At 52.2% G+C, this 23,076-nt stretch overlaps 2 protein-coding genes across 2 annotated transcripts; both read left to right on the forward strand.

Moving 5' to 3' along the window:
* Positions 1–875: 875 nt before the first annotated feature.
* On the forward strand, positions 876–13,416 carry VOLCADRAFT_106552 (uncharacterized protein; the record flags this gene model as incomplete). Its single annotated transcript, XM_002954780.1, has 5 exons — positions 876–896; positions 10,008–10,315; positions 10,446–10,702; positions 12,531–12,537; positions 12,683–13,416. 5 exons carry the CDS (start codon positions 876–878, stop codon positions 12,762–12,764), a joined length of 675 nt encoding a protein of 224 aa, XP_002954826.1. The 3' UTR covers positions 12,765–13,416.
* A 1,681-nt stretch (positions 13,417–15,097) lies between these two features.
* VOLCADRAFT_95688 (uncharacterized protein) lies at positions 15,098–19,298 on the forward strand (the record flags this gene model as incomplete). The annotated part of the gene is made up of 4 exons (XM_002954781.1): positions 15,098–15,117; positions 15,981–16,169; positions 16,404–16,630; positions 18,988–19,298. The coding sequence occupies 4 exons, from the start codon at positions 15,098–15,100 to the stop codon at positions 19,296–19,298; spliced, it is 747 nt and encodes a 248-aa protein (XP_002954827.1).
* Positions 19,299–23,076: the final 3,778 nt, after the last annotated feature.

Genomic DNA, 23,076 nt, shown 5'->3' on the forward strand with positions numbered 1-23,076 from the left:
TCTGGGCCCGTGGGTGAAAAGCTATACCCCGCCACTTCGCACATCACACACTGTTCTGAGGTAGATTTCATACGTGACTCTGCAACGCTTGTCCTTTTCTTCACACATAAACTCAATACTTTTGCGTTTTGATGTGAGCGATGTTTCCTTCTTAACGAAATACTTATGCGAACACATATGCTCTTTTGCATTAAAGGAGGTAATTGAGCGACGTGTGCGTGTCACATGTACGACACATCAGTGCCGTATTGCCGTACAATTTTAGTATGTTGCATTAACGGTTATTTGTACTTTTTTTTCGAGCATGCCATCTCCTCAAGGCTTCAGGACTTCATCCTGGTAGAAAAGCATAATGGCAAAGCTCTCTTGACAATTTTGTGTTTGTGTTGGGAGGTGGTAGGTAGGCCATCAGGTGCTATGTGTGTCTGTATGTATGTGCGGTGCATGCATGTCTTGCGTAATTCTCTATCCGTTTGCAATCCTCTGTACTGCTTTCGTACGGCACGGTACGAGCGGGAACGCCGAACCATGCGTGATGGAATGTGATATGCACCCTTTGTTCTCAGAAGTATTAAAGGTGGGGCAGCACGAGCCTCCCTTTGCAGGGTGCGGACGTCGTGATGGCGGTGGAGAAGAGGTGGAAAGGAAGGTGGCGAGGGAGAGAGGTGGGAAAACTGCCATCCGCTGTTTTCCCCTTTGTTGCACATTTGCCTTTCCGTGGACTCTTGACGGTGTCGTGGAGGCCGTGAAGGATGGGTTTTTTCTATGGTGTCTGGAATTTGTTGGCACGACGAGAGATGCTCGTCCAGTACGTTTAGACGCTCGTTCCCTACGGCGTGTTGTATGTGTGTATGTGTGTGTATGCGTGTGTGTGTATGTGTATTATCTTCCTGCAGGTCCGTTCCCCAGCCCCCAACCCCCGCCCACCTCCCCTTTTGGGTTGGATGCGATGGCCGTGATTGCCGTGTGCTCAACGCCCCATTCGCCCCGCTTCGGCCTGTTAGCTCCACATCCGGGAAAACGCCCTCTGCCTCCGCGGGACGGAAAGGAAACAGCTGCGGCTTGGATACGAATTTAAACCACCTTAAACTCTTATATGGCGAGTTTAATGAAAGTTTCTTTTATACTATATTATTTATTGTACTGTACGAAAAACGCTTGCCATTTAGTAGGTGATATTAGAGGAACTTAGGAGATCCCTTCATGTCGTACTAATTGAGATTAGGCAACCTGTTTTAGCTGGTGATGAGGACGCACGAGGTGGGTGCTGCTATCTGGTTCCTGGAGGAAGGCCAACAGCTCATACCAAGGACGGGCAAAGTGTGCTGATAGTGGTCTGTTTGGTGATCGCACTATTGTTCGGTGGCTCTTAAGATGGCTGGGGTTGGCTGATGTCTGTGTAGTGTGTGAGTTGTGAGTCACTTGTCTGTGCTGGCTCTTGGAAGTTCCTTGAAAAAGGATGTTATGTCGTACTTGTCGTATGTACGAATATGTATGTACCGTATTTGCACGTGTATGTATGCCATGGCTTGGAGGAGTCTTAGCATGCACATATAGCAAAAATAACCTAAGGCGGTGTCGTACGGTGGTACGAGAGGTATTCCTGGCCCGGAAAATTCCGATCCGTTGCTTTCTTACTCTTTACTTTACTACTTCAGTTGCGCTCCGAATGCTCAAATGGCTCATTTGAGATAAAAACATTTGCTCTTTAGGCAAATTGTTAATGGCAGGATAGGTGGCATAATTATTGTTCCTGTTCTTGTCTACTTCTTGGTTTGTATGTCGTACAATTGTCGTAGGAACAAATGTGTGCCACTGCTAGGAAAATGCGCCTGAAGCTTCCCCGAACATGATTCACATTTGTACGGCAACGGTTCGAGAGGTGTACGACAATGATGCCAGGGATCATCGTACAACAGTACGGGAGTTGCATGGTCTCGCTAAAACTGTGGTCCTTGCTTTATGGCTTTTCTTTTCTTTAGTGCTGTAGCAATAAATGTACGAATCCGAGCAACGTGTTTTGAAATTTATGCTGTTTTAGTTTTCTTCCAAAGTTCTTCTCTGGGGGTGATTTGTAGAGTGTCGGGCACCTGAGCGTCCAGGTGATATGCGGGTCCTGATTAGGATTCTGTACGGTAGATTTTAGACTGTCGTATATGAGAAATGGACGAGCGGGAATGCCGTGATGGTTCCCCAAGATATGTATTCAGTATGTCCCTTAGCGATTTGCGCTTTAGCGAGTTCTTCCCATTGGTGGTTGGTTCCGGAGCAGTTCGGCGTGGTGATGGTGTGTGTGTGTGTTGGTTGGTTGGTTGGTTTCGGAGCGGTCTGGCTGCTACTGCGGGCTAGTGTGGAGGCCTAAACGTAGCATCAGTAGGACCTGAGGAAAACACACACAGACATACACAGGCAGGCGGCTGGCAGAGGTTAAGGCCTGACTTCTGCTCCCAGTCGACCCAGTCGACCCGGGTTCAAATCCGCCTGCCGGCTCCTCGGGTGTTTGAGGAGTGATGAAATGGGAGGTGGCCCCCCATCTTATGGACGGTGTAGGACGTGATAATATCAACTTGCGAGCTGACCAGGAACTAAGTTGATGCGCCGTTGATCCGCTAGATTTGGTTGGATGCTGGTGGTGAGTTGCCGAACCCAACGAATACATTCTGAAGTCGGATGGGGTGACGGATTAGGGTGCCCCTCTAGCAGGGGAGAGCAGGGACTGCCCCGGGAAAGGGGGCCGCTGGCGAAGTTAACCACCCTGTAACAACATACATACACATCACATCACCCCGAAATTGTTATACGTGTTAATCCCCCGTGTATTATTCACTCGGCGTTTGCCTTGCTTCAGGTTAGGTGATCTCACAAGGGGTGTGTGCGTCACTTGGAAAGATGGTCTGAGTGTGGGTGCGGCGCGGCGACGAGTTTCGGGGTTACGTTTCCATCTCCACTATCACTTCGTTCAGGACGTAAAACAAAATGTCGAGATTCGATCTCCCCTCTCCCCCGGTGATATCTCCTCCAGGCGACCCAAAACCGCAAAATGCGCAGTCGCGAGTTGGCGGTGTTGGCCACCTGTGTGTGCTTTGACGTACGTGTTGTACGGCAAAGATGGCAATTCACAGATGCATACGGGAGGTTTCCACCCTTCCCAACTCACTCGCTATGCGAAAGAAAGCAGCTCCAAGACCTCTTCCCCAAGACAACGATACGAGCTTTTGTGTTCTGGCCCCGCCCAAAAAGGGGTTTTGAAGAGACGCATAGAAACTGCACGGTAATTCACCACACGTTGTACATTGGGGGGTGAAAGAAGGGCTGATTTTTTGCCCCTTTAATGACATCGTTGCGGGCCATGAATCTGTTTTCTGTACCTGGGAAGTACCCACCAGCGTACAGGACTTTCTTGCAAAGCGGCTAGGCTATAGGGCAGCCGTCTTGGGATGTAGGCAGCGCTGCTTTCCATGGTGCTAAACCTGGAATACGTCCAAGATATCACTAAGCCAGGTGAATGAAAGGCGTGTGGTTTGCTTTCAGTCAGTTGACGCGCACAAATCTCGCCATGAGAAAGAAAGTAGCAGCACAAGATGAACATCTGTTTGGTGTTTCCAAGGTCTAAAAGGGCATGGACAGGACAATGTGTGGTTTCGGATCAGTGGTCGATCTCTTAAGCTTAACAGACGCAATATGTTTACAGATGCCTGCTACACCGCACCAGCAAGCCCACAGCTCTACCGACCCCCGGGACGCTGTTGTGTTCTGGGCATTTCACGATATCTGCATTCGCATATCGGTACTTAGGGTTTCTAAACTCGTGGTCTAACAGACGCGCCGCGGGGGAACTGACCCGGAAAAAGGTAATTGGGCGCCTGAAGTCGGTCGTCCAAACGTTACCGATTGCCTAAAGAGGAGGAGCCTCTCGTTTTGGATGAGGACCTTAACGCTAGAGTTGCCGGGCCATGTGAAGTGCTGGACCAGGATGCTGACGCCAAACTTGTCCAAGATTTGCCCAAGTGCATGTGGGTAGTTCAGATTTGATCCGCAACATTCCAGACAGACATAGCAAAGACGCTGCGAGCAATGGGCCTGGGGAGGGAGAAGGGCATGGCAATAGGCAGCTGGGTGCTTGAGAGCGGTAACGGAAGGTGGGTGCAGAGGGGAAGGAAGGTACGTAAGAGGTGGGAGGGCCGGCGATGAATCCCGGGGGGTGCAGTAGCTGTCCCTGAAGCGCGGAGGGTCGTCCTGAGCTTCCCGGGCCCTTTGGGTGCGCCGAAGGAAAGGCGGGGGAGAGTGCGAAGGACTTTGCTCCTAGAGACCAGAAGGGATTTCGCGAAAGGAATATTCTCGAATTTGGCACTTTGCGGGAAAACGGTTTGCCTCTTATGCAGAGCGCAGTTCCTGACGTGGACACCTTTCTAAAGGCAGCCAATAGCATGCGACAGACGTGGTTGCAAATGTACGGCCAGAGTATGTGCCTAAAATAATATAGCCGTTTTATCCGTGCTATCAGACGTACGGCACAAACAGCCTGTAGTAGTACAGATCTGAGGACTACGTAAAGGGCGCTGTTAGTGCGCACCATGCACCCCAGGCTTACCATTCACAGTCGCAATCCAACCCAACATATAACTGGTGGTTATCCATTCGGTCGCAGTGGACTTGGTGGTAAGCACGCGTAAGCATGCATGGTGCAGAAGTGAACCGATGGTATGATGAATGCTTCTTACAGGGGAAACTGTCGTTTTAGCTTAGGTGCAGCCCAACCAATGGACACCAGACCGTGGCCACTGACACCCGACATTCTTGGCTCCCGTGGGATACGCGCAGTCTCGTCATTCCCCTCGGCTTGTGTTCAGTGGCATGCACATGTGTGTGTGTGTGTTACATGGTTGGGGGTGCGTGACCCCATACCTGTAAGACTACCCATACGAGCCGAGGGCCCAAGGGCAATACTACAACGTGGCTAAAAGCCACGGAGAAAAGGAAAAAAAACCGCACATCAGCCCAGACTAACGTCCAAAGGGGGTAATTGAGTTTCGGTGAGCCCACATACGTTCCAACATCCTCGCCAGACGTGCGGGTTCCCATTGCATGGCCTCCAACATACTCTGTTGATGATCGAATCCCTCTTCAGCACGAATATCATTATAGGCTGGGCATTCCAATAACACGTGTTTTTCATCCTCAATTCGGCTATTAGGACCACAACAGTGGCAAAACCGCTGCCCCCTGGGGACATGGTACTTGCCCCTTCGTGCTCTGTTCGCCTCCAAAGCCCAGCAACATAAACGAAACTGCATTAGCTTACGATGTGCTAAACGAGGAATGAAAACCTTAGCATGTGTTGGCCACATGACGGCTGCGGCTCCCGAAAAGGGCAGCCCCATCCAGTGCTTATACTTCGCCGCATGCATGAGCACAACAGACGCGGTGTACACACACAGCACACCCGCCTGCTGTCTAGCATTTACAATTGAATGAGTTTGGCTGCATACCCTTGTGCAGTGATTTGGGGTTCTTGTGGTCCGAGCTGACGTCCCGGCTTTGCCGTGCGATCTGAGGTCCCGATGCCCTAACTAAGGGGAAAGCATACTTCACCTCATCTATTGAAATCGTGATCAACGTTGAAAAGGCTGCGCTCATCGATGTACCCATATTGGGCAGTTTTCGCTGTCTCACTGTTTTCACTCTTATTAGCCCAGATTAGGATGAGAGTTAATCTGTTCACTTGAAGATCTTTTGACTTCATCAGAGCTTTCTCACTCCTAAGGTGTCTGTTCTTTCCGGCGGTTGGCGTGCCCGACACCGGGCACCCTTAGAAATCACTCTTAGGGCACTATCGCCGTTAGTCCATGAAGCGGACACGCCGCAAGGTTAGGACACGATATGAAGTGAGCTATAAAAACATTTCTCTATCAAAGCAAGAGAGCATGCAGAAGTCACAGGTCACAGGTCTCGCTCAAAGGGCACTTTCGCCGTCAGGCATAGGAATACACACGCCACAAGGGCATGAGATTGTGTTGACTGTATTGTAAATGAAGTTCCTGGATTGACCAAGATGGAAAGCTGGAGACGAAATGGACGCGCACATGCCGCATTTGTCTGACATGTAAGTGCCATATGATGTGTGAAACAGGGGGGTATATCTTCGCCCGTGGCAGCTACCCTGCGAAACCCTGCCTTCCCCGGTATTTCGGAGCACCCTCATCCAATCACCCTAGTCATCTTCTCAGTGGATCGCTCAGGTTCCCCACCCACCACCAGCATCCAACGGAATCTGCCGGGTCGACAGCGGCCCAACTCCATTCCTGGTCGGCTCGCAGATTAACTTTATCCCAGGTCACCACCGTCCGACTTTCGACCTTAACGGGTATTGATCCCGGGAATCTCCCGGGGGCAATGGTTGCGCGTTACCAGTAGTGCCAAACCCTAGCATTCAATTTTTATGTCTGACATATGCGTTACATCTCACTCTTTCAGGAAATAGACATTGCCAAGGAAGGGCTACTGGGTAATACAGTTAAAGGAAGGGCCAAGAAAACGTGAAATGAAACGAAATGAAGAAGTCCTGCAGTAGACAAACGATTCCGGACATACCCCTTAGAAGGTGCCTGCCGTACAACAATTTAGGAGAACTTCGATGCGGTAAAGTACTTATGATATAACTCGGTGTAGTGGTATCTGGCAGGCCTTCGATTGACGGCATGCGCGTTGATTGGCACTTTGCTATCGTGTAGTTTGAATCTCCAGAACAGTGATAACGTTGCCATTGGCCGCATAAACTGTCTTCACCCTATAGCATTCGAACAGTGTTACAATCTACACCGGAGTACCTCGAAGCGCGCGATGTCCTCAGCAATCCTCCTACACCGGCGTCTGTTGTCGCTCGTTTACACGTTCTCGGTTCCACACTTCCCCTGCAGGGGTTGGCTCTGCGGCAGTCGGATGCCTTCCATGTGGCGCGGATTGCAGAGATATGTGTTACGAGTACACGTACACGGCAGGCATGTCATGCATGTCATCTTTGTCGAAAAGGAAAGTGCTGGGGATGGAGCAGTTTCCTGCACATTCCACAGCAATTTTTGAAGGCAATTCTTGAAGCCATTAGGAGGGTAGGATCCGGGCTGGAATTAGGGAAGAGCTCTGTCGCAGAATTAGCCTGGATTTTAATCCTGAAAAAAGAATTGGTCCGTCGGGGTCTTGAATTGTTCTGGCGGGCTCGCCGGAGGTATTCGAATTGCGCTGTGGAGCCTCGGAATTGGGCTGTGCTGGGCCTGAATTGGCCTCTCCGGGTGTCGAATTGGTCTGATAGGGGATCGAATTAGCCAAGCCATTTTTTAAGCAGCCCTTCGCATAAACGTGATCCAAAATGCCCGTCAGCTGCGAACCGTCGGGCAGTCGCATTTCCTCCAGACTTTATCACCCACAAAATTGTTGAAGTTGTATCAATGAATGGGTTCTTCTTTCCGTCGTCTTCCATTGTCAGTCATGTTAGGCAGTTGGCGGTCGGAGCTTAATTAGGCCCTCAACCCCAGCACAGACGCTGCCCCGCATGGTTCCGCGTCTGCAAGGCGACGGCCACGGCGGCAAATATCGCAAAGTGGAGAAACAACGCGCGAGTGCAAGCGGCGCATGGAGGCAGCAGTGTATTCGTTGGGTGGGACCAGGCTGCACGTGTCGACCGGGAGTGAGCTCTGTAGAACCAAGGAAGGCTTTTTCAAGGTGCCGGTACTATGGCGACTTCCTGCATACGCGCGCTTGAAAAAACGAGGCTAATGCCTTGGGTTTCCCAATCCGCAAAGCGGCGGAAAATTTATTAGCCACTACCAATGCTTGCTGACAGCTTATCAAATATATAAAATGTGTAATAGATTTTCTTGTGGCTTGTTCCGAAATGAAACGCCCCGTACGGCGGCGCGAAGACTGCTGTGGTGAAACCCAACAGACGACCAATAGCTTTGAAAGTTCTGCCAGAAAGTTAACGATCTATTCTAGATATGGACCTACACATAACTTTCTGGAGCTTAGAAACAATTCGTGAAGTTGGAGCTGCTACTGTACTACGCCCGCCGGCTGTTTCCGCCAAATTTTGACCTCCCCATGAACTACATTTTTGTACTGCTTTTAAGTAACAATTTCAAGGCATGAAGCTAGCATCTGTTGTTTCACGAAGACAGAAAAATTACTGATCGGTGGTTACATTTTTAGTCTATAGACTATCCGCCTTGTGGGCATAGTCCGGCTTTCGGTGAGTGAAACTGCAGCAGCTGCTCGCTGCTCTGCTAGCTACCTAGCAAGCGACCATGCTTGCCGTTGGTATAATTCACGTCATCCTTTAATATTTCTATATATTTGCATATATTTCCTGCCCCTTTCTATCACCCACCTCACCCACGTAGCCACCACAGCAGCGTATGCGCCTGCCGCTGCTGCTGCTGTGCTGCTGCTGTGCTGCTGCTGCTGCTGTGAGAGTGCGGCTTTGATATTGTTGTTGGGATGGGATGTTGTTGTTGTTGTTGCTGCTTGTCGATGGGGTATTACACTGTGGGCGGCTCGTCACGAGAAAGGACGAGCACCGGGGGCCCTGACGGGGGCCGAAACACAGCGCAGGGGCGGGGGCGCGCGGCTACGTCCATCTGTTCCTCCACGCGCACCTCACTCCCTCACTCACACCCGCGGGGGCGCTCTCCCAGCCCCTGGCTTGCTGTTGTTACACTGTTACATTGTTCATTTTCGACCATAATACGTTTTACAGATGTTCGTTGTCCATCATGTTAGGATGGCTGCAGCAGCCTTAACTGGATGGTGCAGCGAAACATGATGAGTGCGTTTCACAGTTCCGGAAGTTCCGGATATGCGGCATGCATAGCTGGATGACTGCTAAATTACCTCATTGACCGTCATTATAACCATGAACCACATACTGAGTACATGCGGCTGGTTGCTGATTGATGAAATGGAATGCAGGGCTTGCTTCTTGCACTTGCTCATCACACACGTTCGTGTGTCTGGACGTGTGGCTGTGCCATTCATAGCTGCAAGGAAGGGAAGCACTGCAACAGCATGGCAGGGGTTCCTGCTTCTGCTACAGTCGCCAGCTCCAGACGCCATCCGAACACAGGTTCCATTTCCTCAAGTGAACCTGGCCCTGATCGTCTGTCACAACAGCCCAATGGGCCCAAGGACTCTGCAGGAGCCATCACTATCCCCTCATCTTCACCCTCAGTACGCAGCCTGCAGCGGAGTAATGGCATTGGGCTGAATAATACCGCCTTCCTATGGCTGTTGCTGCTCACCACCACTGTTGGTATTGCGGCGGCTGCAGACACACCACCGCCACCACCACCGGTCACCTTTCCCTGCGATGGTCCGCCTATCATCCTTTACCGGGGAGCAGAGATCACCAGGGCTGCCGATGTACCTGTGCCTTTCCGTGCGGCTGATACGGGTAGTGTACGCATCAATCAGTCGGTGATATCAGCTATGGATTATAGTATTGATGTGGGTTACCAGTATTATGGTCTTTTATCAGATCTCTTTTTCAATAACACTGTCGGCTCTGACGTGATCTCCTATTTTCGTATACTCCCGAATAACGAGTTTCGGATGCGCTTCAATGGCACACCAGGCTGCAGTCCATTGAGTACGGATGAGATGACAAACCTAGCCTTCTCAACATCCTATAGTGTTCGTTCTGGTTACAGATGCGGCTTCGCAATCTTTTCTAGAGTTACAAGCATACAACACTGTGCATCGGTCCCTATTTACTTATTTGGTTTGTTGCGGACAGTAAGTGCCAGCGGTATCCCAATAGACGGAGCGGCAGGAATATGGTTGAGTGACAAGTGGGTGACGGCGGGTGACCCGAACGACCCTGTCTGCCCCAACTCGCCGACCAGCTGGGGCTACGTCCCACTGGAGTACTACTATTGCCCCTGTTCTCTAGCGCCATCGCCACCACCCAGGCCTCCCTCCCCACCTTCACCCAGCCCTCCCCCCCCATCACCTCCTAGCCCTCCCTCCCCAACACCATGCCCACCTCCACCACCACCACCACCACCACGGTCGTCACGGCCTTCCACATCTCCAGCACCATCCTTATTTCTACCCCCAACAAATATGCCTTCTTCACCGCCACCTGCATCCCAGCTCCCATCCAGCCCTCCACCTCCGCATCTTTTCAGCCCTCCACCTCCTTCACCTTTCCAGCTCCCGTCACCCACGCCATCAATCTTACCACCCTCACCGCCGGTGCCAGAGCCTCCTGTATCAAAACCCCCAAGCCCGCCATTACCCACTGCATCAAGACCACCATCCCCAGGTCCGTTCCCTTCATCTCTCTCACCTCCCCCACCATCTCAGTCTCCAGCCACCCTGCCACCTCCACCCCAACAACCTCCCCCCAAGCCTCCCAAGTCTCCCAAGTCCCCAAAGTCCCCCACGTCCCCCAGAACACCCAAGGCTCCCAAACCCGTCAGCCCACCACCTCCATCCCCAGGAGGGAATTCCATCTTGGCCAACGACTTCCCCTTCCTGGATTGCAAGGGAAGTACTGCCACTTCACCGTACCGCATGTCATCCCTTTCGGGCCCCTTCAATGTCACGAGCTTCACAGCCACCTACTGTTTTACAGCGGCCCTCAGCAGTTCCCCGGTACCGGACAGCTCATGCAGCTCAACGACCGTTGACAAGATCGCTTTCATTCTCGGTGAGTGATTTAGCGTTTCCATTCGGGCTGCGGTTGTTCGGGCTGACGAATGACAGACAGCCAGAAAGTGTTAGCTACACACAAGATGAAAAGGAGCCCAAGCTAGTAGAAAGGAAGCTACGACCCCTCACCACGAAATGAGAACAGAGCGCGACAACACATGGCATCAAAGCAAGCCGGGTCAAGGACGCAATCCAATTGCACGAAATAGCGAACTCTGAGCAGTACGATGCCCAAGATCGACTCGCCTTCACCCGGCAACCAAACAACCCACGCATTACAGCGCACATTTGAACGACCAAGCATACAATCCTACTCGGAATGGCAACCTTTGGTCGCCGGTTGGGAACCCCAACCAATTCCAAACATTCCGAAAATGCCCTGTAGTGCTCCCCCCAGACAAAGGTGAGGCCCTCTAGCCGGAGGCAATGGGGGAGGGAGGGGGACCCTATACCCGGCTTCCATACATAACAGGATTCATCATGAGCTAGTCCCTGCCCAGGATGCATGGGGGTGTTGCAATCTCCCTCACAGCCCCAGGACCTGCAGAATCCACTGTGGAGTCCACTGAACTTGTGAACAATCAAAATCCTGTGTCGAATTACTCGACAATTCATTACTGGTAGAGCACACACCAATGCCCCCGAGGGATCCCGGGATCTAGACCTGTCAGGGTCGAAAATCCTTCCGATGATGGAAGGTAAAGTGCTCGTAGTCGATGGACGGTGGTGACCTGGGATAAAGTTAACTTTCGAGTCGACCAGGAATGGAGTTGAGCCGCTGTCGATCCGGCAGACTCCTTTGGATACCGGTGGTGGGTGTGGAATCTGAGCGATCCACTGAGAAGTTGGCTAAGGTGACTGGATGAGGGTGCCCCGAAATACCGGGGAAGGCAGGGTTTCGCAGGGTAGCTGCCACTGGCGAAGATTCCCCTCAGGGTGAAGAACCCCCTGTCCCACACATCATAAATTCACAAGAAAAAGATGACCCAATTCACACTCAAAACGACAAATATTAGTTATCATGTCTATCAGAGGTCGACTCGCCTACATGCATGCACATGTATGTGTACATGTTGCTGATTGATTTGCTGACGTACATACGATAGTACCAGGATATACAAAATATTCACAGACGGTTTTACCCTGGTATCGGCATTCCTTCCGGCAGTTACATCGTTTGCTAGCGCGATCTTGCACATATAGAGACCCTAGGTCGTCAGATCGACAATAGCCGACAAATTGGACAAGGATAGGCGGGGGGACGACTGCTTATGATAGAGTGTAGCTGGCCGCTGAAAAGGCCTCTATAGATGCTGTTGGAGCGCCTTATTAGCGCGTATTTATAGACGATATGTGTGCCGTACTATGTACAGCTATTAAATGGCTGGAAGATTGGTTGTAGACTATATGTGCTCCCAGGAATGAGAATGCACCAAAACCACCACATACATCCCTCACCTTATATTGGGCGTATTGTGCGGTTTGCAGGTACAGGGAACGCACCCCACGACGATGTAATGCACATGTACACACATACATCCCTCACCTTATCGAGGCAGGGTATTAAGCAAGTAGTTGCTAAGGTACAGAAGCCAAAGTCAAGGAATGTAGCTGGTTTACGTAGTTCTATGCATGCTGGTAGTGTGTGATAGTCAGTTTGTTGGACTTGGTCAATTAGTGAGGATGAATTCATCATATCTGCACAACCCCCACGGCATCACCCGCTCTGCTCTACAGCAACCAACTTCATCTGCGACTCCTCCTCCCAAGCCCTACAGCAGCGGCCTCTCAAACCCCTCCCACTGCCCCTGCCTTGGCTCCACCAGTGGCAAGGTGAGCCATCGCCCTCGAAAAGCCCTCTACCCAGACCCAATGGAGGACCAACCCTCGGACCTATGCCCTCCTCACCCAGTGGGATAGCCCGTCTACCGGGGTCCTCCTAGCACCCCCTTTTATTCCCCTCCCCTCCCTCTCCCAGCCCTACTGGCTGTACACAACACAGTTTTCCTTCTTGGAGTGCAACATTTGGAGTGGAATACCGCAAGAAGTCGTGGGGGTAAAGGAGCGTGTTGACTGGTTGTTGAGTAGACCTCTACCCGAAGGAGCGATAATAATGGCACTAAGAGAGCGTTTGATGAGTGGCTGGGACCATACGCGTCTGACTGTCTTGCCAGAGGAGTACCCATCAGATGGGAAGCAACCGGGAGTGCAAATGGCGAAGTATAAGCACTGGATGGGGCTGCCCTTTTCGGGTTTTCATTCCTCGTTTAGCACATCGTAAGCTAATACAGTTTCGTTTATGTTGCTGGGCTTTGGAGGCAAACAGAGCATGAAGGGGCAAGTACCATGTCCCCAGGGGGCAGCGGTTTTGCCACTGTTGTGGTACTAATAGCCGAATTGAGGATGAAAAACACGTGTTATTGGAATGCCCAGCCTATAATGATATTCGTGCTGAAGAGGGATTCGATCATCAACAGAGCATGTTGGAGGCCATGCAATGGGAACCCGCACGTCTGGCGAGGATGTTGGAACGTATGTGGGCTCACCGAAACTCAATACCCCCTTTGGACGCTAATCCGGGCTGATGTGCGGTGTTTTTCCTTTTCTCCGTGGCTTTTAGGCGTTGTAGTATTGCCCTTGGGCCTTCGGCTCGTATGGGTAGTCTTACAGGTATGGGGTCACGCACCCCCCAACCATGTAACACACACACACACACAACACAGACGCCCGTCCACCGCCAATAAAATGGGATAGTTGGGGCCCACGCTGGCCCAACCACATCAGGGTATCTGAGCTCTGCAAAGCCCTGAACCTGCTGCCAAGAGTTAAGCACTGTTCGGGCTCTCACGACTTCCAGTGGGGCTGCTGGGGCCTCGGGTTCAGGTGAATCGTGGGTTGCCGGCTGCAGCCCTGCCCGTTCATGTTCCATGTCAGACAGTGCCGCAAGGCTGACCACGTCCCACACTCATGGCTGCATCCCTGCCGGTGCTTCTGCAAGCCACACATTCGCCCGGGATATGGGTCCGGGTATATAGGCCACCATCTGCTTTACTACCGCCTGCACTACTGGGCACTTCCCAGAAGTGATGCACTGCAGCACCTGCTGTTGTCCTGCCACCCCTCCGAATCTGCCGTAGCCACACATCAACAGCCAGGCACCAAAGAGTTTCCTTGTGCTCCTGCTTCCACTTGACCGCCCACAGCCATTGCAGTGTTCCCGGCATGCAGCAATGCTTCTGTCTTAGGGTCAAGCATGTTCGCTGCTGCCGCTGCTCCGGATGCACTTCCCCCCACAACTTCTGCTTCACTGTTGGGCGGGGGATGCTGAAGCACCAGTCGCCAGCTGCCGGCAATGCAGCCCTTTCAAGTTACAAGTTACAAGTTCCACACAAGTGCGGGGGTGTCCATAAAAGCCATTGGGGGGGGCCCCATGGACGGTAAATCGTTTTTAGCTAAAACTTTAGTGTGGTTACATGATGGACCATCTGATGGTCACCATCATCATCCTCCCTCGTCGCTTGAGCATGGAGCGCCTTAGAGCAACGTGCCGCTTAGAGCAACGTGCCGGGTCTCCCAGACTTCCGAGAGGAACCTGGCTAGCGCCAGGGGTGGGGCCTTGGTCATAATCGTGCGCATGTTGCGCCCTTGAAACGCGAGGTCACGTTCGTACTTAGCCCGTGTACTAATGTATGCTGGGCATTCCACAAAGACATGCATTTCGTCTTCAACCGCCCTGCAATCACAAAGCCTGCAGGTGTGTGCTGTGCACTCACGGCCGTTAGGTCGGTTAATCTCTAACTCCCAACAGCCTAACCGGAAACGCATAAGCATTTGATGCAAACGTTGGGGCATGGCGGTTTCAGCGTGGGCCAGCCACTTATGTCGCGTACCCCTAAGCGGGGGCGCCCCCATCCAGTTCAGATAGCGACATGCCTTGACGCCGGTACTTCCACTTGGGAAGGTGCATGGGTCACCTAGGGTATCCGGGCACACCCACCGAACTCCACCCTAGCAAACGTTTTACGTATGCTTCCCACTGGCAGCCTAACGGTGGCGTATTGCTCTATGAGGTCGTCACCTCGCAGACCGGCTGGGGGTGTCTTGTGCTGGTGGGAGGTAGCTGAGGGTGTCGTCCAGCAGGTGTCTGGCACCCGGATGGGGTCCGTTGCTGCATGTTGCTGTCATTACAGGGTGGTACAGCTTCACCAGCGGCCTCCTTCCCGAGGCAATTCCCTGCTCTCCTCTGCTAGAGGGGCACCCTAATCCATTCACCCCATCCGACTTCAGAGTGTATTCTGTGGTTTTGGCAACTCACCACCAGCATCCAACCAAGTCGTGCGGAGCATTGGCGTCTCAACTTAGATTATGTCCGGCTTGTAAATTGATTTTGATCATGTCCTACATCGTCCACAGGTGAGGGGGCCACCTCCCATTTCTACACCACTCACACCACATCCAAGGGGTCGGCAGGTGGATTTGAGCCCGGACACTCCGGGAGCAGAAGTCGGGCCTTAACCTCTGCCAGCCACCTGCATGTTGCTTCCACCGTCAGCACGAATCTGGCTTGTGCTTGGCATGCACCTGCAGTGCCTCCACCAGGTGCATCCACGCATGCTGTTTCACTGCTGTTGGCAGTTCGGCCGCTAATGGCATGGCGCTGACGTCCCACAAGTAGTTGGCGATCATCTGCGGGCACTTCACCTGTAACTGACAAAATTTGTATGAGCACGAACATGTTTAACTGTCATATGGGTCGAATTTGCAATCTGTACGGCCATCTCTCCATGACCATAGCGGCGGCTTACCTGCCGAAGGCCTCATGTTTCACAACTTGATTGGCGCTACCCTAAATGGGATCAGGTAATCTTTTGTGCACAAAACTAGGGGGAAAGTTTAGGATCTTCGAGGGGCCGCACCAGAACACCATGGTGCTGTCTACTCTAGCGCGAAGCTCACATCACCCTCGCGTGCGGTACTGCCAATAACCCTTCACGCGACGGGAGTAGTCTCGATCCCCAATGGGGTCGGCGACTAACGCACGCAAATTTCGACCGATTAGCTTCCCGACTGCTCTGGTAACGTCGCCTTACGGACTGCGCTTGCAAAGTGCGTCGGCTTCCCCGACCGCTCTCTGCACAGCAAGACAGCCCAGCAGCTTGTGCACAAGTGGTTAAGCAATGGGACTGTACGGATTAAAGGAGCCCTCGCCCCTTTCCTGGCTTCAAGGAAGCCGACACCACCTTGTTGCACCACGACTTGGGCCACCACCGCTTCAGCCAGCCGTGCCGCGTCTGGGTTGGCATCCAGGGTGGCCACAGCCTCCGGGGCTGTGGAGCGGAGCTGTTGTATGCTGGCAGCGGGTCGGGTGTGGCGGGTCGTGGCTACCCAGTTGCGGCAGGCCACCTGACCATTTGGATTGCCACTTGCTCATTCAGCAAGTCACCCATCATGCAGTTGAGCTCAGGGTGTGCGAGGAAGTGGAGGCGGAGGCGGCGGGGTATCTTCTGTCGCGGTGACTGATGCCGAGGGGCAAGGTGGGGGAGCACCAGGCGGTGATCTGAGGGAGAGGTAACATGTATTGAGGCCCATGGGTGATGAAGAGGCTGGCTGTGTAGAAGGAAGGTAGATGCAGTCCAGTGCGAGGCCCCAGCCTGAGGTGCGCAGTACATGTACATCAAGTCCCTGCGCTGGGGGTGCAGCACTCGAAAGCTGTCAGCCATCATTGCTGTGGTGGTGGCGGCCTGGAAGAGCTGGGTGGAGGCTGCAACACCCACCCGTCTGAGGGCCTGCAGAGCTGTCGAGGCCTGGGTTTTCTACGAAATTGCAGTCCCCACACCAGACGAGCAGTGTCCCCTCCACAGCAGCAGCTCTCACTCTGGGGCCAAGGTAGAGTTGCCGGCAGAGGGTGGATGCAACCGGGCGGCTGGTGTGGGGAGAAGTAGATGCTGCAGATCTGCAGCTGGTGGCCGCCCGATTGGAGGCCGCACATGGTGAACCAGCTGTTAGGTATGTCTGTGTAGTAGCCGGTCACTGTACATTACCGTGAAAACTACAAATACGCGCTAAGCGCTAACACCAGCATCTCGAGAGGCCTTTTCAGCGGCCAGCTACTACAGTCTGCAGGTGAGGGATGAGGGGATAGCCACTCCGGATAGCACTCTGGGGTCCTGCACTAGATCCCGAGTATGCTGCTACAATCCATCCGGACTGGTGGCGCCGTTCCATAGTGCTCCTCAGAGTGTGCTGCAGCAGGGCAAGGTCCCGAGCGTCCACGTGGTTGTCTCTTGTAGACACACCACATCCAGCTTGAGCTCTGCCCAGAGTTGGACAGCCGCCTCCAGGCATGCAGCCGCATGCCTCTCAGCGACCCGATGGCCCCCCATGTTGTGGGAGGCAACACGCAATGGTCTGGGTTGGGGAACCCGGCCTCCCTGTCCCTTGGCAGCATGCATGACTGCTTGGGCAGAGGCGAGGTCGCCACTGTTGCCTCGGTCGGGTTGCATTAGTGGGGGCGTCATCCTGGGAGAGCTGCAGCTGCAGGCTGGGTATCTTGTGTGTATGTGTGTGTGCGCATGTGCATGCGTGTGCACGTGTGCATGCATGTGCGTGTGTGTGTGCGTGTGCATGTGTGTATGTGTGTATGTGTCACATATCGACACGGGCCGACATGGGCCTGACACTGGCCAGGGGCACCCAACCATACCCCAACGGGAACGCCCGCCGAAGCAGTCCATGATTGGAGGGGTCAGAGTCCTAACCGTTCTCCTTATCAACTCAAAGCGCTGTCATCTGTTCGGATCCTCTAGCCATCTACATTCACCGGAGATGCCAAGCAAGCTCCATTCCACCGAACGCATGCTGCATGATCTGCCAATCCACTGATGTAGTATCCTGGTCATCAAGGGACCTGTCATCCGCCGATCGGTTCTTTTCTGGAAAAAGACGTGATACAACAACTGACACCGGTGCCAATCACCCTATCTGGCAAATCCTGACACATCTTAATCGATCTTGGGGCACTTCCAGGGGCATTATTGCTATGTCCGGAGAAGGAGGGATGCAGAGCGGTGCCCCATCTGCACATCCTGGGGGTGGTGTAGTAGCTGGTACACAGTACGTCACACGTATCAACTGTGAGCCGCTTCACCAGCATCTCGGGCGGCCAGCTACTACAGGTGTTCGGGCACGCATCCTGTCGGTTGGATACATCCTACAATAATAGAACCTTGTATTTCTCCCCTAGGGAATCTAAAGGCACAAGGCCTGTCCTCAGAAAAAAATCTGAGTCAACTGCACATTTCGTAGATCCGAATAATGAAGTTAAAAGTTTAGATCGAAAGTATTTCTTTATAAATTAAATGTTTTGGTTACTTTAATGTCGAGGCTAAGTTATATACGTGTATTATTAATTCCTATAATTTTGACTGGTTGTCTAAATTACATGGATTAACTTACGCATTGCAGCACAAATTATAGCCATTTTATGTTTACCTTTTTCCTGGAGCTTATCACAAAAAGATTTAATTGCAATGATACTTTAATAGGTAATAATGGGGATGATTATCTAGATGGTGGGCCCGGGCCATTCCTAACCTAATAACTATCATTATCCCTAGGCACCCTAAAAGAGGGAAAGAAATTTTAGACCAAACAACTAAATACAAAACCTGAGTATAGTTTTTACCAAGCACCGGATGGGTTGTCAGTACCACAAAATATATTGATACACCATCTACTAGATGGTATATCAATATATACCATATCCTTAGATGAAGTACATCTAAGGAATAAAAATATTAAACTCTTTATGTAGTAGCTGTTACACAGTACGGCTCTACAAATACGCGCGAAAGCGCGACCACCAGCATCTCGAGAAGCCTTTTCAGCGGCCAGCTACTACACTTTAACCTGCGCTTATACCGCAAATAATAACGAGCTTCTTCTACCACCGAAGCGATAGATTTGTTTGCCAATGGATGTTTAAGCGCCATTGCTAATTCTGCTGAAATACGAGATCAAGAAAATACCGGGGTGAAGATATGACCCCCCTGTCCCACACATCATATTTACTCATTGTACATGATTATCCATGGTATGTGTTTATTAATTGGACAGTATGGTCTATAGATTGTGCCATGGTATAATAAAGGGCTGGTATATAGACACTCGCTCTTAAATTTTACCAGATGCTGGACTGAGGAAGTGCATGTTCCGCCTGCCTACCGGTCACACCCGACACGTGAATTAACCCCCCGTACCCTACCTGCCCTACCTGCCCTACAGACATATCCTGCGTGAGTGAAGATGCCAAGCGCCTCCAGAGTTCCACAATCAATGGTGAAGTTGTGACCTTCAACTACCGGACGAAAAAATGGAAGGGCGAGCAGTTCGGCTTGCTTATCTTCGAGAAGCTGGGTAACACCTTCCCAGTGACCCCAGCTACGGGATTGCGCCTGTGCATGGTGCTGCAAACCGGCGGCTCCTGCAGTACACCCGCGGGAATGTGCCAGGGCGGCGCCAGCAGCGGCAGCTGCGTCTACTTGCTGTCTGATGCTGTCTACTCTTGCTGTGCAGTCAGTGAAGCGCTGCTCTGAGCCGGTGGATGTATGGCGATGTTTATTGTACGATGCCTATCTGACCTGCAGCGGGTGCGTGCTGCTCATGTGTAGTATGCTGTAGATGACACAACCAGAAAATGGTGGTATCGAAAGATACCGATAGAGACAAGTGTTTTGAATAAATAGTCATCAGTGACTCCACTTGGGCCTCGGGTCGAAAAGTCCCCAGTACGACTGGGCGACGCGATATCCAGATGCCATAGCTCTCAGGAGCTACTCTCACTCGGTCAAACGAACCAGGGACGCAGGTCCCAGCTTTACGCAGGTAAAGCCCCCGCCCATACGCAGTTATGGACTTCCGCAGCAGTGCGGCATTCGAATGGCGGACGACTATCAGTAGTCGCTTTAGCCGCCGCAGCTAACAGTAGCCGTAAGTAAACTAATATCAGTATTAGTTAGACCTGTAATCACCGACAGCGGATATATACAGGTTTTTGTTAGTAACAGTGAGATTCGTACATCGGACCGGACGAGCTAACTGCCGACGTTAGGCTTCGGAGCCGCGAGCTGTGCAGAAAGCTTACAGGATACAACATCTTGCTTGCCTAACTTGCATTTTGCTAGGTAAAGCTTAAGCATGTGATATACAGCATTCGTGTATGAAGGCCTGGTCACTTCACACATGACATTTATAGCATGACAATTGATCATATAACTACAGTTAATATGTACATAATAAGGAACAATAATAATTCTCTACCTGTCCGGTTTGCCGCTCGGGCCCGGGGGTGCCCCCGGGGGTGCCGGTGGCACCGTGCCTGGATTTTTCCGGGCATTGTATAGGCGACATATTCTGGAATTTATGTGAATTGTATATAGGCCATTTGGCCGTCTACCTTTTATCCGAGACTTAAAGGCTCAGGCCTAAGAGGCGCGTGTGTGCATGGTGGCCTAATACACGCGTAGTCGTACGACCATGCATAGGCATATTATTATGAGTACATGTTTACATCATAGCCTATAGCAAGGAATGTTTAGGCTATGTGGTATAAGTGGCCATGTATACCGGTCTGTATACACTTGATGTTGTACACGACATTGCCTATATAGCTATATAGGCCTATACCAAGCAGTGTTTATGCCATGTGGTATACTGCGGTATACTCGATCGTATATTAGATATTGACGCTTGTAGACGGAGCTTTACAAATCTCACATATTACACACATATTACTATCACACAGCTCAACTGTATACAGCCATGGGCCAAACCCAAATGCTCCCAGATGGCTTTTTGCAAGGTGCTATCACGGTTATTTGTAAAAATCGGGGATCTCCCACCTCCCCCGGTAGTTATCGACCGATTACCTTGTTGAATACAGATTACAGGATTCTCACCAAAATTTTAACCCGTAGGCTGAGTCCAATACTAGGGCGAATCATCACGCTCGAGCAGTCTGCTTTTCTGCCGGAGCGCTTGATAGGTGCACATGTTCTTTTCCTGCGGCATCTACCGCAACTCATGTCGACGACAGGCCAGTCGTGTCTCCTGGCTTTTTTGGATATTGCAGGAGGGTAGGATCCGGGCTGGAATTAGGGAAGAGCTCTGTCGCAGAATTAGCCTGGATTTTATTCCTGACAAAAGAGTTGGTCTGTCGAGGTCTTGAATTGTTCTGGCGGACTCGCCGGAGGTATTCGAATTGCGCTGTGGAGCCTCGGAATTGGGCTGTGCTGGGCCTGAATTGGCCTGTCCGGGTGTCGAATTGGCCTGTCCGGGTGCCGAATTAGCCTAACAGGGTATTGAATTAGCCTGACAGGGTATCGAATTGACCTGTTCGGGGTGTCAAATTGGCCTGACAGGGTATCGAATTAGCGTGTTCAGGGTGTCGAATCGGCTGTCAAGTTGGCAGGATTGGCTCGGGCTGGCACCCAAAAGCACATGACTTTTAAGGAATTTACAGAAAACTTTGCAAGAGGACCGCTTACAAGTGCCTCATGTGCGTATTAGTTTCGATCCCACGACATGGAGTGGGAAAACTTGCACACCTGGTTACCGTACTCGGGCACTACTACTACTACGGGAGGCAAGCACTCAGGGCCACGACTGCATTACCCACCACACTTCATCGGCAGTTCGTCCAGTTTATGCCACAACACTCGTATGCATGAATAGGTTCGGATGGAAACAATGACAAATCTCTGATACACCACTAAACTCAGTACCACGAGCTACATTGAAAACAAATGAAAATGCAGATGTCTGCCGAGAAGAATATGTTCACCATATGCAATCTATGCCTTAATCCATCGAGCTCTCCGTTGGGCGGGGCATGGCCCATGAAGTCGCCCCTGGTATTTCGCCCATGCAACCAAACACTGACACAAAACGTTGCACGTCTGGGCCCATGTAAACCACGACACTTCCGTGTGGATTGGCTACCCGCGCTCCCTGTAGCAAGCTACATTTCCCTTAGAATATTTTAACGATTACTTTTAACAATAACTGTTAATTTGTTAAACGATTTGACTCAAGTTTCGTACATGTTCCGAGTTTCGTCACATGTCGCGAGCTGGGCAGTTGTTCGTAAGCGATCGTTCACACCATTAAGGATGCGATCGTTCACACCATTCAGCGGGTGCCCCTGCCAGCGGATACAGCTCAGCAAGAGGCAGGCGCTACCGCTGTTGGCCGACGGGCTGCACCCGCTGCTGCCGATGGGCAGCGGCAGGATGCGATCGTCCACACCATTCAGCGGGAGCCCAATCCAGCTGCCCCAACTCAACAAGAGGCAGGCGACACCGCTGTGGGTCGACGGGCCGCATCCGCTGCTGCCGTTGGGCAGCGGCAGGATGCGATCGTTCACACCATTCAGCGGGTGCCCCTGCCAGCTGCCCCAGCTCAGCAAGAGGCAGGCGACACCGCTGTGGGCCGACGGGCCGCACCCGCTGCTGCCGCTGGGCAGCGGCAGGATGCGATCGTTGGCATCATCCAGCGGGAATCCCAGCCAGCGGTCGCACCTCAACACGATTCCCTCATTATCGCCGCTAGCCAATGGGACGCGATTGTCGACGCCGCTGAACAGCGGCAGGACGCTACACCCCCCACCACGCGGCAAGAACTTCAGACAACTGCCAAAGCGAGAAGGGACAGCCCATCGCAGGCAGACCTGGCAACGCTGGAAGCGGACCGGCCATATACCACGCGCTCAGTTCGACGCAGGACCTTGTCACGGGACCTGTCCTCGGAGAGTGCCGAAGATGATGCACCTATGCAAAATGCCTACGACACGTTATCACCTCTTGTAGACCTCCAGCTGGAAGGCTTCCCACTCGCCAACACCTGGCCGGAGGCACTACAATCCCTTTACTCCCTTTCGGGCACTGGCCCGGACATGGACCTGGACTTTATGTAATGCCCAGGAATCGCCACTCGAACAGGCGGGCCGTGCAACTTCTACGCATTGGCTCCCACAACGTTCGCAGCCTCCTGGGATCAGGGTACAACAACGCATCCGAACGCACAGCCCAACTCATCCGTCAATGGGCTAGGCAAAGGCTGGATATCGTCTGCCTCCAAGAAACAAGGGTAACGGCTCACCGTGTGCCCCAGGCACGAACGATACTCCACAACCTGTCTCGGGCGTTTCACCTGGGCCAGTGGGTATCCTGGTGGGACCCTGCGTTGGATAGCCGGCGTGGAGGCGGAACAGCAATCCTTATACGCAGCGCACTTCTCACCAGCGGGGCATTAACCTTCCCGGGGACACAGGCCCAACCTACGATGTCAGGAGACGGTCGTCTTTTGCGCTTACCC

This window comes from Volvox carteri, assembly GCF_000143455.1.
Source record: "Volvox carteri f. nagariensis unplaced genomic scaffold VOLCAscaffold_46, whole genome shotgun sequence".
In the NCBI taxonomy this organism is placed as follows: domain Eukaryota; kingdom Viridiplantae; phylum Chlorophyta; class Chlorophyceae; order Chlamydomonadales; family Volvocaceae; genus Volvox; species Volvox carteri.